Source organism: Mesocricetus auratus, unplaced genomic scaffold, assembly GCF_017639785.1.
Source record: "Mesocricetus auratus isolate SY011 unplaced genomic scaffold, BCM_Maur_2.0 Super-Scaffold_100676, whole genome shotgun sequence".
Lineage (NCBI taxonomy): Eukaryota > Metazoa > Chordata > Mammalia > Rodentia > Cricetidae > Mesocricetus > Mesocricetus auratus.
Genome location: NW_024429266.1, coordinates 43,908,612 through 43,927,562, shown reverse-complemented (window position 1 = coordinate 43,927,562; position 18,951 = coordinate 43,908,612). Strand labels below are relative to the sequence as shown.

The 18,951-nt window shown below is 36.2% G+C and overlaps 1 protein-coding gene across 3 annotated transcripts in view; it reads left to right on the top strand.

Moving 5' to 3' along the window:
- The window catches only part of Brinp3 (BMP/retinoic acid inducible neural specific 3), a 367,648-nt gene that overhangs the window by 185,067 nt on the left and 163,630 nt on the right, over nucleotides 1–18,951 (top strand). For all 3 annotated transcript variants that reach the window (XM_005073465.4, XM_013115829.3, XM_040738278.1), the window contains exon 4: nucleotides 12,843–13,033. In XM_005073465.4, coding sequence (XP_005073522.1) covers nucleotides 12,843–13,033 — 191 coding nt within the window. The remainder of the gene's footprint in view (nucleotides 1–12,842; nucleotides 13,034–18,951) is intronic.

Below are 18,951 nucleotides of genomic sequence, written 5' to 3'. Positions count from 1 at the left end.
CAAGGAGAGAAACACAAATATTTTCTGAAGTACACTGGGGATTGTCGATATAAAATGCATCCAATTGTGAAAAGGACATAATCTTTATGGTTAAGACATGGTATTCAATCATGATTCTTCTTTCTCTCAATCGTTCCCATTCCTCTGATATGGAAATGAAAGACCTGAAGCTAAAGAAATGTTATCTACTAAAATGATTAAAATGCCATGCTTAAATATTATTGATAAACATAATAGGATAATTTGAAATAAAATTTCTGTGTTGTCTGTTTTTAATAATAGTCTTCTCAGTAATGAAGGACTAGATGGAAGTCAAATGGTAGATTGCCTGTCATTTGCCTATGATTTTACTCAGCTTTCCTTTATCCAGTACATTGACAAAGCTGGTCAATCATATGCACAATGTTTGATTAATATATACCTGCTATCTATGGCAAAGCAAAAGACCTAAGTGCTTCTGCAATAGTATCACTTGGATGGATAATGAAGAGAGCCCTATCTTTGAGAATTAATCCTTTTCTGACTAAGGATCTCATGCACTTGAGAGAAGATCAACAGCTCCACCTTGGAGCTTGTTAGAAATGCACAATCGCACACTCAGTCCCAGATCAAACTAACAACATTTACAGGTGACTTCAATGCACATTGAGTTTGAACAGCACTGCTTGCAGTGCCTAACTAAATTCAAAGTGCACTCAAGTGTTCAGAAACCTGGCTTCTGAGAATAATGCATAGAAAGAATACGTGGAATTCTGAACTAAATATTAAAGAAGCATACAAACATCTTCATTTTCTCTTGATTTTTAACTGGCTTCAAAATTAGAAGTAGCTTAATTTTCTTTCAGTCAGTGGAGATTCATTGCTAACTAACGTTGAACTATGTCCAATTACTTTTTTCATTTCTATGCACTACAGTGAGCATTATGGTGTTTGAGCAATTCTAGTGATAACAGTTTTGCCTTTTCTTGCAGATAACTGTTAATGATCATGAGGTCATTTGCTTTCCTTTAGAGTATGTTGGGAAACATTTTGAATTGTTGTCTATCCTGTAGAAGGTTAGCTATTTCTCTTCTATAATATGATGCAAATGTTGATTGTTGTTAAACCAACTCACCTGCATTTTATCTACAGTCTTTATTTATAAAAATAGTTCTGCTTTTTGCCAGAAAAAAATTTTTGTTTGTTTGTTTTTTCAAGACAGAGTATTGTTTTGGAGGCTGTCCTGGAACTCACTCTTTAGCCCATGTTGGCCTCGAACTCACAGAGATCTGCCTGCCTCTGGCTCCTGAGTGCTGAGACTAAAGGTGTGCGCCACCAACACCTGGCTAAGAAAAAACAAATTAAGGCTATTTGTTTCTTATTACTCTTTATTATTGAAGCACTCTTTTCCCAGGGTTTTTATCTTAGTAGAGATTGGGGGTGAAGATAGGTGTATGCTAGGTTCAAGGGTATCTGGTGATTTATTTAATGCTTGGAATGTTTGGAATGTCAGGTACTTCCCTGTAGATGCAAGCCCTCCCCGAGGAGGCAAGGAGGGTATCAGCTTATGGCTTTTCGTGGAACCCGGTGCTGCCGGCCAGGGCCTGCTTTTTAACTGGCTTTTATTAACTATGCCATGCCAGCAGTGTGTCCAAGCTGTTCTGGGCCTTATATTCACCTTCACTATCCTGAGGAAGATAATTCATGAAAGCAAAATGCAAAGGCAAACTGAACACAAGTCAAAAGGGCAAGACTCAGATGTATTGTAAAATTTCATACAAGGAATAATGTGGTTTCCTATTACAAATTTGTAACAGCATCATTTGAGATACTTGCTTATATCAGATGTAAGAATTATAAATATATTTAAGCCAAATTGAGATGTTTCTTCTCACGGAGAGTTGGTATTCATATAGCATCAAACAAAATACATCACAATAAGCTTTGGAGAGTAAAGATGTGAAAGGGATTAAGATTTAACTGCCCTCTATGGTTAATATCTATTTTTATGAAATGGCATGGTAGTGTAGGAGCCCCGAAATTCTAACCAATCACAATATGAATAAAATATGGTCAACCAGAAAAGTTAGAATAATTATTCATTGCAGGAGTCCTGCTTCAACAGAAGGAGGGGAGGGTGGGGTATTTTCAGGTCAAGAAGAGGATGTGTGGAACCAGCAGGGGAAGAGAGGGAGGAGGAAGACACAATCTGAGGGTAAATTAGGGAGCAGTCTTTAATAGAGAAAAGGTTTCACTTTTTCTGCTGTATAGTTGCCCCTAGGGTTAAACTGGAGACAAAGACCATGTGAACTGGGATGTGTATTGAAATCAGGAGTTGAGGAAGGTAGCTTTGACCTCGACATTAGGCCCCAGTCATGATAATGAAAGGGAAGTTCCTCTCCCTGGAGGTAAGAAGAGTGACTGCTTTATCAAGCAGGAACTTTCCTCAAGCTCCAAAGGAAATGGAGAACCTTATCCAAATGACTGACCTTGTTCATCACTAGGGATGGTGAGAGAAGGACCTGGAGAAACTGCAAGGTGGGGAACTAATTGGGAATTTTCAGGGGAGTACCTAAGTATCAGTCTCAGGTTTGGTTCACCTCCAGGCTTGGGCGGCCTGCCTTGTCTTGATTGGTCAACTGGCTGCTATGGCCTATAGGCCTTCCCAGGATGCACATCACTGTTGTGCCACTTGTACCGCCGTAAAGCACATCCAGACTTCCACCAGTTAACTTCTGATTGGTTCCTTGCCACGAGGAGGTTATCTGACCTCCTAGTGACTAGGGCAAGCCCAGAAAGTTCAGACATGTGCTGAGTCAGAGGCCTCCATGTCTTTCCTGTAGCCTGTCATGGCTTCTAAAGCAGGGGGCTGGTCCCTTCAGGAGGGCAAGCATAAGCTAAGACTAAGCATTCTTAACCAATAATAAGTCTCCGTGTCATGATTTGGGAGCTGACTGGGCACCCAAAAGAAAGCATGCTACAATATACTTTGTCTTAGTCACTGTAATACTGCTGTCAAGAGATAAAATGACTGTGGCAACTATTATAATAGAAATCATTTAACACAGGCTTGGTTACAGTTTCAGAGGTTAAGTCCCTTATGATCATGGCAGGTAACATGGTGACATGCTGGTAGATGCTGGAGCAGTAGCTGAGAGCTACAACTTGGTCCATAGTCAGAGAGAGAAAGATATTCTAGGTTTGGCATAGGATTCTGAATTTCAACGTTCACACACAGTGACACATATTTTCTCCAATAAGGCCACACGTCCTAATCCTTCTAATCATAATAGTGCCACTTCCTGAACTAAACATTCATTCAAATATATGAGTCTAGGGAGGCCATTGCTGTGCAAACCATCATATACTTATATGAAAAATATATCATAAAATATGAAGGCTTCAAAAATCAGTGGATTAAAATTTGATAGTTTATAATGGCATCTGCTGGCGGCTGTAGAAACCCCGTGGTTCTCTCCGATTTTTCTTCTTAGTTTGGAAGTTAAGTTGAGCAGGTTCCTTTTGGACTGTCCTTTCTTCAGAGGGAAAGTGGGAGAAAAGAGGTATTAAGTTTTCTATCCTGGCGAACATTTCCACTGCATGATGATGACACACACCTTGTTTGCTTTCTATCTGTTGATCAAAGCTCTCCCTTTCAATGCCATAAGAAATAGATCACCTTTAAATGCTGCCTACAGATCTCAGCAATGGGTCACTTTTCTATATTTGTTTATATGTCACTACAAAAACAAAAAATTAATGCATAGTAACATATAGTGTGTTGAATTATTCTTATAGATTTCACCCCAGATTCATGTACTGATGGATCTTTAAAAAAATATGTGAGATTATAATACAAATTTTTTCCTTTTCCTTCTTCCTACAAAAACTTACCATATACCTCTCCCTAAACTCCTTTAAATTCATGACCTCATTTTTACTTTGTTATTTCACATGTGTATGTCCATGTATATAAACCTATATTCCTGAATATAACCTGTTCAGTCCATATAATATACATTGGAATTTGTAAATATGTTTTCAGGGCTGGCCATTTAGAAAGGAACAATCAATTTCTGTGCTCTCGCTTTAGGTATCTGAGTGTTTTGCCTACGTGCATGTTTGCAAGTTGTCCATGGAAGCCCAAAGAGGGTATTAGATTTCCAAAGCTGGAAATAAGGAAGACTGTAAGTTGCCATGTGGGTTCTGGTAAATGAACACAAGTCCTTGCGAGAGCAGCAAGTGCTCTTAACCATGGCTCTAGACTCTTCCTGTAATTTATATTTTGTTAATTTCTGTTCTAAATTTTTAAGTATATTACTTTTATGAATAATAATGTCATATGCATATGAGAATGAAAATTGGCACGAACCAAGTATAAAACAAATAGAACAAAAGTAAATTTTAATAAAAATTTCTGTTGGAATTAACAGAGTCGGTTCGCATATCAAGACAGGAAATATAAACATATCTGAAAAGCCCACGTTACAGAAGTGTATAATTCTTTCAGCTAGTCATTGGTGTTGTAATTTAAGAAGAGCAGCACATGGGAGAGAAAGATGCCATGAGACAGGGTTCAAGCAGAGAGGTTTTTCATTAGGGAAAGGGATCATAAAAAAAGGGGAAATGGGTAGAGGGGAGACTGGCCTCCAAAGACAGGAGCAGCAGGAGAGAGTAGAGAGGAAAGAGGGTGAACCCAGTGAATATGCAGAGATGGTGCTCTTAGTGGTGGCAGCTGCTAGTATATCCTGTCAGAAGCCCAAGGACAGACCAGTTCAGATGCCTGAATACTGACAACTGGCATAACACCAAATTGTGATTTTGCTTTCTTTCTGTGTTTCACCCTTTCCACAAAAGAATGCTTCAATTTGTGCTTGTATTGTCCACAAACCATCACAGAATTTCAGTTACAGTGGACAGGTGCATGGCTTTCAGTGGAATATTCAGATATTTTTATATTTGCAGTCATTTATACTTTTCATTTTCTAGCAGACTTGGGATACTGAGTCACTTTCAAAAGCATAGTCCATGCTTGCAATGTGTGACTGCACTTTAGAACCCATGTCTTGCTTGTAGATAGCAGCACATTTAAACACACATTACTAAAATATTTGTATAATTGAAGACTTGTGGGAAATTTTAGAATTGAGAATTCAGTCTTCTTCCTCAAGTATTTGTATAACTATCTCAAATGAGTTGAGTATCATAAAAATTGGGAAAATATGACAGTCATTCATACTTTAAGATTAAAATCAGAACTCTTAGAAAGAAAAAAGTTTATTCTCCATAAAGATTGATGTTTCTTGAAAATGCAACATATTAAATGATCTTTAGCATAAGCTGGTTAACATCAAATAGATGTTTGGCATATTATAAACAATAAGTTAACAAAGATTTTTAAAAAAAGTATTGCAACTTATTATGAGATCTAAGCTGTTTGACATATTTGACTTAATGGGGATCTTTTACAAACATGAATTAATATCCTATTATACAAAAAAGACAAGCAATTTGCAAGTGGGTCAACTTTATCAGGCTATTAAAAACCTACCACTATTTTTAAACATTCTATTAATAAATATACTGTAGGTAATAACAATGATTGAATCTAGATTCAGGTTTTTAAAATAACTCAGTAAAATGAACTTAATATAAAATATTTTCATCATGAGGCACAATAAAATTGGGGAAAAAAGAGAATAAACAAATATTTCTTAACTCAGTTTTGCTCTGCCAAGGGCTGTAGCATTGTTTAATGTTCCCAAAGACTTGAGAGAGGATATTAGTTTTCATTTGGAACTGAGGATGCTAACAGTCTATGCAACTTTAAAAATGTCAAGATCAGCAAGCAGAGGACAGTAAATAATAAAAATTTTAATCCATCATATGTGATAGCAACGATGTGCATGACCCTCTCATTATATTATGTTGCCTTTATAATTCCTATTTAAACCACCCAAATTTGAATAAATAAGCATAGTAATATATGCAATATATTTTATTCTTATTGTGTGAATTATCTATTGATTTTTAAGGTTAAAAGAGAACACAAATACCTGTGATTATATGCACTAGTGTAATAAAAAATAAGGATGCAATTAACTCTTGCTTAGATGAAAAATGCTTGTTGTTCTTGCTTGTTCATTTCTGATTCGCATTTCCTTATTCTCATATCTGTTTAAATGTACAGTATTCTGTATGTTGTCACTCACATTAGCATATTTTGAGTTATTCTATCTAAAAAGTTTTTGCTGCACCTTGCTATGTGCTATTTTCAATTTTATATGGGATAGCATATTTGGTAAATAGTATCAAATCACTAACCATTAGTGAAGTTAAAAAAATGGGTTAACAGATGATTGGAATTTTATGATGCACATACCAGTACCATCAAATTTCTAAGGATCTACTGAATAACAGATAGGTGTCACTGGAATTTGGTCCACATGCTGCCAACAAACTCACTTATTCTCAGTTCATCTATGTTCAGATGCTGCCTATGTGGCAAGGATGACGTCTCTCCCTGTGAACTGCCAAACGTATGCCAGTCTTGTGCCTCCTTTGGCTTTTGTTTAGCAATGCCAAGTCTTCCTTTTTTACGAAACTGGTTTTTGTCTTGACTCACTTGGTGATGTGTCAGGGCAAAGTCTGACTTTTCAATATATATGTTACCTGATCAAAGCCTCTCTTGATAGCTTTTAAAAATAGATTTTTGCAAGATTTTGTCCTCTGTGTCTTGTAAAATGACACAAATGTGATTACTCTTTCATTAACAGATCTGCCAGAGACTATGTCACCAAAACCTACAATTGGTTGTGAAGCTTGACAGAGCTTATGGCTTCCCCTGAGGATAAAAACACCAATCTTATATTTGGTTTACCTTTTAGAAGCATTTCTAAGTGAGCTTATTTCACCCCCACATAACTCAGTGACTGAAGTTGTATTTATCTCTCTTCTCTTGTGTTTCATGACTTTTTGTGTTGGGGGCAAGGTAATTTTTATTTTTATTTATGTAACTCAGATAGTTCTCTCTACTGCTTTCTTTATGGTAGACTCCTTTTATTTCCCCTTATTTTGTTCCATTTTTTCAACAGCTTGTACAGAGGCCACCTGTACATTAAATTACATTGGTCACAATTCTGCTTTTCTTTGCCTTCATATTTAAGGGTGTTAAAATCTTTTCTTTCCTCGTAACCTGACATTCTTTTATTTATTTTAAATTTCGTTTTACAGTCCAACCACAATTCTCCCTCCCAATCTTCCTCCTGAGCCCCTTACCTCCACAACCCAGCCTCCCCTTCATCCACTCCTCCCAACAGATAAGACCTCGCATGGGGAGTCAACAAAGTCTGGCATATTAAGTTGAGGCAGGACTAGGCCCCTCCCCACCGTGTTAAGGCTGAGCATAATTATTCCCTGGAAACGAATGAGCTCTAAAGCTAGCTCAAGGATAGACCTGTCCTACTGCCAGCGGCCACTCAGATAGCCCAAGCTTCATAAGTGTCTCCCACATACGGAGGGCCTAGATCAGGCCCAGGGAGGCTCCACAGCTGTCAGTCCAGAGTTCATGAGTTTCCATGAGCTTGGTTCAGTTGTCCCTGTAGGCTTCTAGAATCTTAAAAGAAGCAATGCTTTGTTTCCTGAGTTTGACATGTATGTATCTCATCAACACATTAAACTTTATTAACTGCAATTTCTTTGAAATTTATTTTTAAATGCAGTCACATTATTTGTCAAATGACAATTTTGAACTCAGTGTAATTCATTGAAGCATCTATCACTGTATAATGACTTAAACTAGTCATATTATCCTCCCTCTCTGCAATTGGATTCCAGGAGTTTGGCTCAGTGCTTAGCTGTGGATCTTTGCTTCTGCTTCCATCAGCTACTGAATAAAGACTCTAGGGTGGCATTTAAGGTAGTTATCATTCTCATTATAGGAGAAGGACATTTAAGGTATCCTCTTCACCATTGCTTAGATTCCCAGCTGGGGTCACACTTGTGGATCTCTATACAATTGCCTAGTGCCAAATTTCTCTTTAAACCTATAGTGGCTCTCTCTAGTGATGTGTCTGTTTTCTTGTTCTTCTCTATTCCTCTCCCCACTCAATCTTCCTGTTCCTCCATGTTCTCCTTCCCATTCTTCTCCTCCCATCCTCTTTCTGCTACCTCTCTCCCCCCATGCTCCCAAAATGTTCAGGGGCTCATGGCTCTTTCTGCTTCACTAGGGGACCCTATATGTCTCTCCTATGGCCCTCTTTGTGCGCTAGCTTCTCTGAAGGTCTGGATTGTAAGCTGGTATTCCTTTTCTCTATATCTAATATCCATATATGAGTACATGCCATGTTTCTCTTTTTGTCACTGGGTTACCTCACTTAGAATGGTTTCTTCTAGTTCCATCCATTTACTTGCAAATTTCAAGATTCCACTGTTTTTTCAACTGTGTAGTACTCCATTGGGTACATGTCCCACATTTTCTGTATCTATTCTTCAGTTGATGGGCATCTCCTTTGCTTCCAGCTTCTGGCTATTACAAATAATGCTGCTATGAACACAGTTGAACAGATGTCCTTGTTGTATGAATGTGTATCCTTTAGGTATATGCCTAAGAGGGGAATATCTGGATGTTGAGGGAAACTAGTTTCCATTTTCTGGAGAATCTGCCATACTGATTTCCAAAGTGGCTGTACAGGTTTGCACTACCACCAGCAATGGAGAAGTTTCCCCCTTTGTCCACATCCTCTCCAGCATAAATTGCCATTGATGTTTTTGATTTTAGCCATTCTAACAGGTATAAGATGATATCTCAGAGTTGTTTTGATTTGTATTTCCCTGATGGCTAAAATTGAGCAATTTCTTAAATGTCGTTAAGCCATTTTATATTCCTCTATTGAGAATTCTTTGTGTAGTTCTGTACCCCACTTTTGAATTGAATTATTTGGTGTTTTAGTGACTAGTATCTTGAGCTCTTTGTATATTTTTGAAATCAACCCTTTGTCTGATGTTGGGTTGGTGAAGATCTTTTCCCATTCTGTGTCTTTTGCCTGTAGAAGCTTCTCAGTTTTAGGAGATCCCATGTATTAATTGTTGATCTCAGTGTCTGTGCTACTGGTGTTATGTTCAGGAAGTGGTTTCCTATGCCATTTCATTCAAGGGTGCCTCCCACTTTCTGAACTAAGAGGTTCAGTGTGGCTGGATTTATGTTGAGGCCTTTGATCCATTTGACTTAATTGTGTGCATGGCAATAGATATGGATCTATCTGCAGTCTTCTATATGCTAGCCTCCTGCTATGCCAGCACATTTGTTGAAGATGCTTTATTTTTTACATTGCATTGTTTTAGCTTCTTTGTCGAAGATCAGGTGTTCATAGGTGTGTGGGTTAATATCAGGGTCTTCAATTCAATTCCATTGGTCTAACTGTCTGTTTTTGTGTCAATGCCATGCTGTATTCATTAATATAGTTTTTCCACATAAAGTTGACTATTGATTGTCCTTTTAAGTTCTGTGAAGAATTCTTCTGGGATTTTAATAGGGCATGACTTGAATCTGTACGTTGCTTTTGGTAAGATTGCTATTATTACTCTATATTGATCCTACCTGTCCAAGAGCATGGGAGATTGTTCCATTTTCTGGTATATTCTTTAATTTCTTTCTTTAATGACTCAATGTTCTTGCCATACAGGTTTTTCTCCTCTTTGGTTAGAGTTACCCAAGATACCTTATGTAGTTAGTGGCTTTTGTAAATGGTGATGTTTCTCTGATTTCTTTCTCAGCCCTTTATTGTCTATATATAGTAGGGCTATTGATTTTTGTTGTTGTTGTTGTTTTGTTTTGTTTTTGGGTTAATTTTGTATCCTGCCACTTTGCTGAAGGTGTTTTTTAGCTGTAGGATTTTCCTGGTAGAATTCTTCAGGTCACTTATGTAAACTATCTCATCATGTGCAAATAGTGAAAGTTTTATTTCTTCCTTTCCAATGTGAATTCCCTGGATCTCCTTTTGTTGTCTTACTGCTCTAGCAAGAACTTAAAGTACAATATTGATGAGATATGGAAAGAGTGGCTAACCTTGTCTTGTTCCTGATTTTTGCGGAATCTCATTGAATTTCTCTCCATTTATTTTGATGCTTGCTGTTGGTTTGCTGTTTATTGCCTGTATTATGTTTAGGTATGTTCCTGTTATCCTGATCTTTCCAAGACCTTTATCAGTAAGGGGTGTTGAATTTTGCCAAAGGTTTTTTCAACATTGAGTGAAATGATAATGTGGTTTTCCTTTGCAGTTTGTTTATATGGTGAATTACACTGATAGATTTTCATGTTTTGAACCATCCCTGCATCCCTAGAATGAAGTCTTTGTGGGGTTTGGGTACCAAGGTAATCACAGCCTCATAAAAAGATTTTGGCAATGAATTTCCTGCTTCTATTATGTGGATTTATTGCCTTTACTTATACTGCCTGTGCTGCTATCAGCTGAGCTCACAATTAATGTGGCTTTTGGGAGCTGGAAGGCAAGACAGAGAAAGAAGCTTAGGGCTTGGGCCTGTTTATATTTTTATTAAACTAATCACAGTGATATATATTCACACAGTGTAAAGAAATATTCCACAACATCATATGTTAAATATTTTCTTGATTTCCAAATCTTAAAAAGCTTTACACTATTAAAATGATCACATTTGGTCAGGATTAAGAAGTATATCAATTTTACTGGTAGATACTATTTATTACCATCATATTTCTTATCTTTGATTTAGACTAATAAATAATTGTTGTGTGTATATGTTTTCAAATATCTATGCCAATTTTATGTGAAATTATGTAAACATTTTTTCTTTCATAGTCTTTGGAAATTTTTACAGAATTTCCCTATGAAATCATTTATGTTAGCTCAGTAAATGTTGTGTTTAAAGTATTATATTACCTAGAAACCAAAACATTTATTTAAACAAAATAAAAATAATTATTTTATGGTATCCAATTTGATTTATTTTATATTTACTATGTCAATTGTCCATGAAATTGTCGCTTGAAAGAAAATGGGAGTTGACAGTTGTTAATGTATTTTCTACCTGTTTTCTCAAGGAATCTGATTTGAGATTTATTTATGTTTTTTTTTATATCTTAGAACCCATTGAAAAGTATTCATTTCGTAGTTATTTTTTTATTTCATATATGCTTCATTTTGTCACTGGTTTTGCGATGAGGAAGTCCTGTGTATATGTTAATAAAGCACTGTTGGCCAATAGGGAAGCAAGATAGGTGGGACTAGGAGTCCAGGAGGACTCTGGGTAGGAGAAACACAGGGAGTCATCATGTAGCCCGCCAGAGAAGTAAGATGTCCGTCCAGTAAGAGAAATACTTAGATGGGTTAAATACTTAAGTCAAAGATATCCAGTAAGAAACAATCAAACAGCCAACAGCTACATAATGAATACAGCGTCTTGTGTGTTATTTGGGGACTACAGCTTGGCAGAGCCCAGGCGACTGGTGGGGAAAAACCAAAGCAGCTGGAAAGGAAAAGGCTTCTCTCTACAGTTTTGTATTAGATTCATATAGCTTGCACACTTAAGTACAGAAAATATTGTAGAAAAATTACAGTGTTTCCTACATCATTTAATATAGAAAAATATTAAATAGTAAATATTTCCCTTATATTTTGCAGGAGGAAAAGAAAGGGGAGAAATGTCATTTTTATACTAAAATTTAAAAAATTACAATGTGAATTTACTGTCTTAAAGAGCTCTATGGGCTCATTTCATTGGATGATCACATGAGCTATGGTATTATAGAAAATTTATCATCTTTCTGATTGGCAGGAGATATATACTTGTCTGTGGAAGATCTTATTTGACCTATCTTAAGGACACACTTTCAGATTTTATATGTGAGCAATGCCACCACAACACATATGTTCCTAAGAGAGAACATACAGCATATTTGGCAATTGTTCATTAGATGAATATGCAATGTTGTTAAAGTCTGAGAAGAACAAATTCTCCAACTCCAACATAGACAGTATGTGTGGTTTTCATTACCATTTGACCTTTGAGAATCAAAACCTCCCTGTAGCTCACTGTTAAGTCTTGTCTCACTGGCCATCATCATTATCAGTTTCTATGACTTCCATTGAGTTTAGTTATTTAATAAATGCTTAGAAGTTCACTTCTGAATGTGTTGCTAATATGCTTCAAATAGGTATTCTGTGCATTTTAAAAGTTCCTTGCTTTTTTCTTGATACACTGTCCCCTGATAAAATTTATGGTAGAATACAGTGCTACAACACTTCAGTTAATATTTTATCAGATATTGTGGATGTCAAGCATTCACTAGGCTAAACTACATGACAAAATAATTAGTTTAATAAAAATCATCCTTTAATATCTCCATATTGAAAATTCACTAAATATGCATCCAAAGCCTTAAAGATCTTTAGTTCTTCTAGATACATTGGAAAGAAAAGTATAAAAAAATTTAAACTTTATTAAATTTTGTGGTTTTAACTAGTTTTTCCTTTACAGTAATTTTCTTTTTGTTGCTTTTTTATTTTTTTGTCGTTGTTGTTATTGTTTTTGTTTTTTGAGACAGGGTTTCTCTGTGGCTTTGGAGGCTTTCCTGGAAATAGCTCTTTTAGACCAGGCTGGTCTCAAACTCACAGAGATCCTCCTGCCACTGTCTCCCAAGTTTTGGAATTAAAGGCATGCACCACCAAGCCTGTAATGGTGGTAGTCACACTGGTAGGGTTTGCTGAAGGAGTCAGAGGCAGGAGGATCACGACTTCACAGTATTTTGTAGGTATTAATTCTTGGAGATAAGTATAAAACTTACTTTCACTGGGAAATACAATCTTTTTATATCATTAATACAGGAGAGGAGTCACTCACAATTTTCGTCGACAAGCGGAAGCTGAGCAAAAGATCTGAGGGAAGTGATACAAGCAGCAACAGCTCGTCTGTCACCCTAGAGACCCTTCATCAGTTGGCTGCTTCCTATTTTATTGACAGGGACAGCACTCTTCGCAGACTTCACCATATCCAAATTGCATCCACTGCCATTAAGGTAAGCATGAAGTCTCACTAGTATTGTCCTTTTCCTTCATTATCCTATTTCTAGGATGTCCATCTGGGTCTTTCTTGGGCCAGTGATTTAAATAATTGTTATAGAAATGTGTTTTAATTTTGCAATTGCTTTTAATTATAAAATATAATAGTATACAGAATGATACAGTACTTTCAATTGATAAGTAGGACGTTTTTTCAGTTTTAATGGGAAAATAGAATCAAAATTTACTTAAATTTTGAAGTTCAGTCTTGCTGAGAGATATTCCTTGGAACAGTGTAAGATAAACCTTAAAAATCATATAGATTATATTTAAATTGTTTCTCATATTATAATTTTAAAATATAGCAATATGTAAGTGCTAGGATGAAAGTGAGTGACAGCACACACACCAAAAAAAAAAAAAAACCATGAAGAGTTCTTTTCTAAGGTATTTAAAAGTAGAATTAGAATATATAAGTATTTGGAGGAGATTTCTGGAAGACAAATGTACTAATGTGGAATTAGTAGAATAATACTTTCTGCTCACTAAAGTCATCTGACTTTGTACTTAGTAAGCTTGAATATCAAAAGTTATCATCTGAAAACTATATAGGTAAACAATCAAAATAAATAAGAACTAAAGAAAGAGAAGAAGAAAATGGGATTTTGAAGAGTGGGGTTTTGCAATTATACCATTTTAGTGGCATTTCTATAGAATATTAAGCTAATCATATTATTGTGTTCATCACATGGCAAGAGTATTAATGACTGAGAAAAGAGTGGGCACAGTAAGTTCTTGGATGAATGTAACAATAACAAAATCAATACAAAGAATATTTTTGTCATTACATATCTCACATGCCATTCTTAATACAAGAAGCAAATACTAAGTATGAAAATTGTTTTTTATGAAATGAAAATGAATGTATGCATGTCATTTGCCTCTAAGTTGAAAGGTGATCACTTTGATATTTGGGGAAATTTGAGCATGCACACTGTCTCACACATGCGCGCTCACACACACACATACACACACGATAATTTTGAAAAATGTTGAAATATCTTTAGCAAAAGGATCATCAAACAATATGGAATATTCTCACATAAGTTTGTTTAGTGTTTCTAGTACAAGGATTTGGGATTTTTTCTGTAAGTAGAAACTATGAAATGAAATTTAACATATTATATACCTTATAAAATATACGTTAGAATTTAGCCTCTAACTGAGGAACTTACATTGAAAAACTCAGCATGTAAGCAATGTTAAAACTCTATAGATAAACACAGAATCAGTACAGTTTCAGATATCTGGCAATGGAGAAAAGCTTGAAAGTAGTATATTGTTAGCTATTTACTTCATAATGCTGAAGAGAAATAGACTTTCCCAGAAACCAATTATAATAATGAAAACAATATTCAGCTATAATTTCTAATGGAGAAAGCATGGATGTATGCTTATTGAATAGCTATTGACTTTTTGTTCAAGAAAAGTAAAAATAATAATACAACCAAGTCTTTAACACACATAAGCAAAAAATATTCACCCACACCTCATAGCTAAAATTAATGAATATTTGCCATAGACTTTTAATCTTACAAAAGAAGCATGTCATTGAAAGCCTGTATTTTAATGTAGAATGTAACTGCATATGAAAAATGTTTCAAAGTTTGACTGCACTAGTACATTGGAAAGATAAGACTCCACATATCTCACAGTCTACCTGTGTCATTGAAATGAGGTCCAGAAGAACGAGGCTCTTGCTGCAAGCCACAAGATAGCACAGTAATTATACAGCCTTCATATCATGAGATAATTCAGAAGAATTAAGAATTTTCCTAAAGGATGAAACCAATACAAAGCTGTACATGGGGTAATAATCTCTCGAATTAATTGGCTGTGTCTTGCTGTAGATTCTTCATGTAACAAACTTGGGTTTTACTTCCCACAGTTTAGCACTATCTAATCATTTACTGGAAACAAATTTCTCTCATGCATTTGGGGTTTTACTGATTACACTCCCTTGATATAAGTTAATACCCGTTCTCCATCAATAGGTCCTAGTTTACTTATTATGTTCCTTAGCTATGTGTGAGACCTGTTTCCCATTATCAAGACCACATTTCCTTCTCCATTGTAATTGCAGAGATCTGCCTTCCTGCAATTATCTTTATTGACAGACATTTGATCAGTGTTTAGGGCCTAGGCAAAAGCATTCCCTCTAAGGCAAACACAGATATACAAGGACAAGGAAATAGTACACACCCAAAGTTGCTGATTCATAGCTGCCTAAATGGATAGAAAAAAGTAAGCATGGCCTGGTTTTAACTCACTGACATATAGAGAAGTGTTAGCCTAAACTAACTCTGCAGTAAAAGATTCTCAAACTTCTGGTTTTATTAACTCAAGATTTTAGCTCAGATATTTACTGCTTCCTCCTGTTTCCCCTGAGAAAATAAAGACAAAGGTAATCAGCCCATTTTCTCATTTGCAGGGAAAAGTAAAATTTCCTGAAGGTCTGTGCTGCCACTGTGGCCAGAGCACTGGAAGGCGCCAGGTTTTGTTTCTTGTGCAAATTAAACTTAGACCCTCTCTTTGACCCACAGCCCTAAATAATGGATGCTCAAAATTTCTCCTAGCAGTTTTAGTTTATTGCTGTGTGTGTCAATCTAATCTGCCTTGCTGACCCGGAGAAACTCAAGCCTCACATTGTATTGTAAAAAGAATTACTGTTGCAAACATACATATATACCTATATCTTCCAAAACTGTAGAGAGACAGAATTCAAGAGACAAAGAAAAAAAGAGATTGACATGATGCTGCAATGATGAACAGCACACTTACTGAAAGTAAAAGTAAGTATTATTGTAGAAATTACCCACAAGAGACAAACAAGTAACCCAGATGAGCAGAGTAGTTTTCCACCACGGAACTGGAAGCCGGAAAGGCAGAAAAGAGAACGAGACTTCTGCTGTTCAGTCTTTTATACCCTCCTCCGTAAAGCCCCTAGCCATGCCCAAAAGTGGGCCTGGCTAGTGACATAGTTCACAGCCTATGTCCGTATATGTCTTTAGTCATGCCTAAAGGGGGTGTGGTTAGCGGTGTGGTAAACTGCCCTTTTATTACCTCATCTGTATGCACCTCTAATATGTCACATGGTTAATGGCGGAGCACTGTTTCCTCCTACAATTCCCCTTTTAGTCTAAAAAGGATATTTAAACATTAAAACAACTAACTTGTGTCAATGAACAAAATGTATCAAACATCTATCCCATCTAAAACTAAACTTATCTGAAAGAAACACCCAAGTCTGAACACATCTTTCCAATCCCAACTCTAAAATAATTGAAAACTAACATTAACAGGTGTAAACTATCCTATAATATAAATAGTAGGGAGAGAGGGCGTGGAATTCTCAAAACTACTTCCTGCTGAGATGGGACGATGACAATCTCATGGGGACCTGTGAGAAGAAAAATGTTAGTGTAACAAAATCTTCAGTAGATCAGTCAGTCTCTGTTTGGCAGGAGATGCTTGATTGAAGTTCCTGACTGGAGTTCTAGTGTTGATTGAAGCTCTCGACTGAAGCTCTGGCCAGATTGTAGAAGGTACGCTGTTTCAGTTCCTTGGTCCGGAGTTGTGTCGAGTGATGTAGTTTCAAGCCAATATAGTGCTTGTCAGGTGGAGTCGATGATATGGGGCAGTTCAGATGCATCCAGTCAAATCAGGTGGAGTAAAGGAAGTAGATCCTCATTCTCTTTCTGAAGCCATTGAAGATTGCTGTCAGGAAATCCCTTGTTCTCTGGAAAACTCAAACATTAATGTTAACAAAGAAATATTTTAAATTTTATATGTATGCATACTGGAAGAGGTAACAATAGGGAAGATGGTAAACATGAAGGAAATTAGACTTTTCAGAAAAAGAAATCCACAGATAACAGTCCCTAATTTTATTTTCTTCTGTCTTATATCAATTCTTTGATATAATACAGAAATTCTGAATTTTATTTAAATAATATGGTTGAATTTAGAGTAGGAGAGCCAATCCAACTCCAAAGCCATCTTCAGCTAAATGAATGGGGACTAAAGTATATGAAGAAACATAGATAAAAGGGTATTATAAAAAACAATATAGAGAGATTTAGACTTTGATACAACACAGTAAGTTACTGTTTGTTTGATGGTCCTCAGGGTAGCTATTCATTCTTCTTCAGGAATCTATATGTCCAGTATTCTCTGCTGAGTTTACCTGTGAAGACAAAAAACAAAACACTTCTCTTTCCTTTTATGAGGTCATGTTACCCATGGTAGAATATGATTTTATAGATAAGCTGTTAACTTTCCTCCTCCTGAGATGTCTTCTATTCTAATTGTATCTTAATTAATTTCGATGGAACCCAAAGTTTTCTTCTCCTGTGGAAACAAAAGCAAAACCCCTTTCCCAACATAACACATATCCTGGTTCCCAGACTGGGGTCATAACATCCTTAAAATACACCAGTGGGTTCAGTTCAGAAGTCTTCTCTGTAGTCCAGTGTCTTTCTGCTGCAGTTTGTCCTTTTTCATCAGCGTTAAGAAAATTCAACTTTAGTAAAGCATTATGAAACCTGTGTTTGGGGGTCTTTGTTCCCCCTGGCTGTTTATGAAGCATCTCTTTTAAGGTTCGGTTAGATCTGTCAACCACTGCTTATCCTGTGGGATTGTAAGGTATACCAGTTACATGTTTTATATTATAATATTTGAAAAAGTGTTCCAATTTACTGGAGACATATGCTGGAGAGTTGTCCGTTATTATTGCTTTAGGTATACCCATAACAGCCATCACCTCTAAGAGGTGTGTAATAACAGAATCAGCTTTTTCAGAGCTGAGGGGATTAGTCCATGGGAACCTGAGAACATGTCTATGGTATGGTGTACATATTTTAAAATTCCAAATTCTGGGAAGTGAAATACATCCATTTGCAAAATTTCATTTCTGTGAATACCTTTAGAATTAAAACCTGCTGGTAATGGAGTTTGATTGTAGAATGAGCAAGTGGGGCAATTTCTTACTATTTCTTTGGCTTGTTGCCAGGTGATAGAAAAATCCTTCTTTAAACTGTTGCTCTTAACATGGTGTTTCTTATGAAATTCTGAAGCTTCCAACACATTACCTATTAATAAACGATCAATTTCATCATTGCCTTGTGCTAGAGGACCTGGCAGACCTGTATGGGATCTGACGTGTAATATATATATAGGATGAGTCCTGTTTCTGATGGTTTCCTGTAATTGTAAAACACAATGAGGTTAATTCTGTACTATCAGGAACAAATTCTGCAGTCTCAATGTTCAAGACAACTCTCCCTGCATACTGAGAATCCGTGACTATATTGAGAGGCTCTGTAAAGTCTTTAAGTACCATGAGAACGGCGTATAACTCTGCCTTTTGTACAGAGTTGTAAGGGCTTTGAACCACTTTACTTATATTTCCTGATTTATACCCTGCCTTACCTGATTTGTTTGCATCCGTGTAGAAGGTAAGAACTCCAGAAATACGTGTTTGCCTCACAATACATGGAAGAATCCAAATTGTTTTCTTTATGAATTGATTCTCTATGTTTTGGGATAATTGTTGCTAATAGTTCCCAAAAAGTCACTGCAAGCTATTTGCCAATACTCATTATCCTTCCATAAGGAGGAAATTTTCTTATTAGTTAAACATACAATAATTTCAGCTGGGTCTTTCCCAGTCAGTTGACGAAGCCTTAACTTACCTTTCAATATCAAATTGGGGATCTTTTCTATATGTGTTTTCAATTTTTTATTCTGTTTATGTGGCAGAAATACCCATTCTAATATAATGTCTTCCTTCTGCATTAATATTCTTGAGGGGTATTCTCTAAAATAACCAGACTACAGTCCAGTTTTGGATCCACATGGTCCACATATGCTTCTA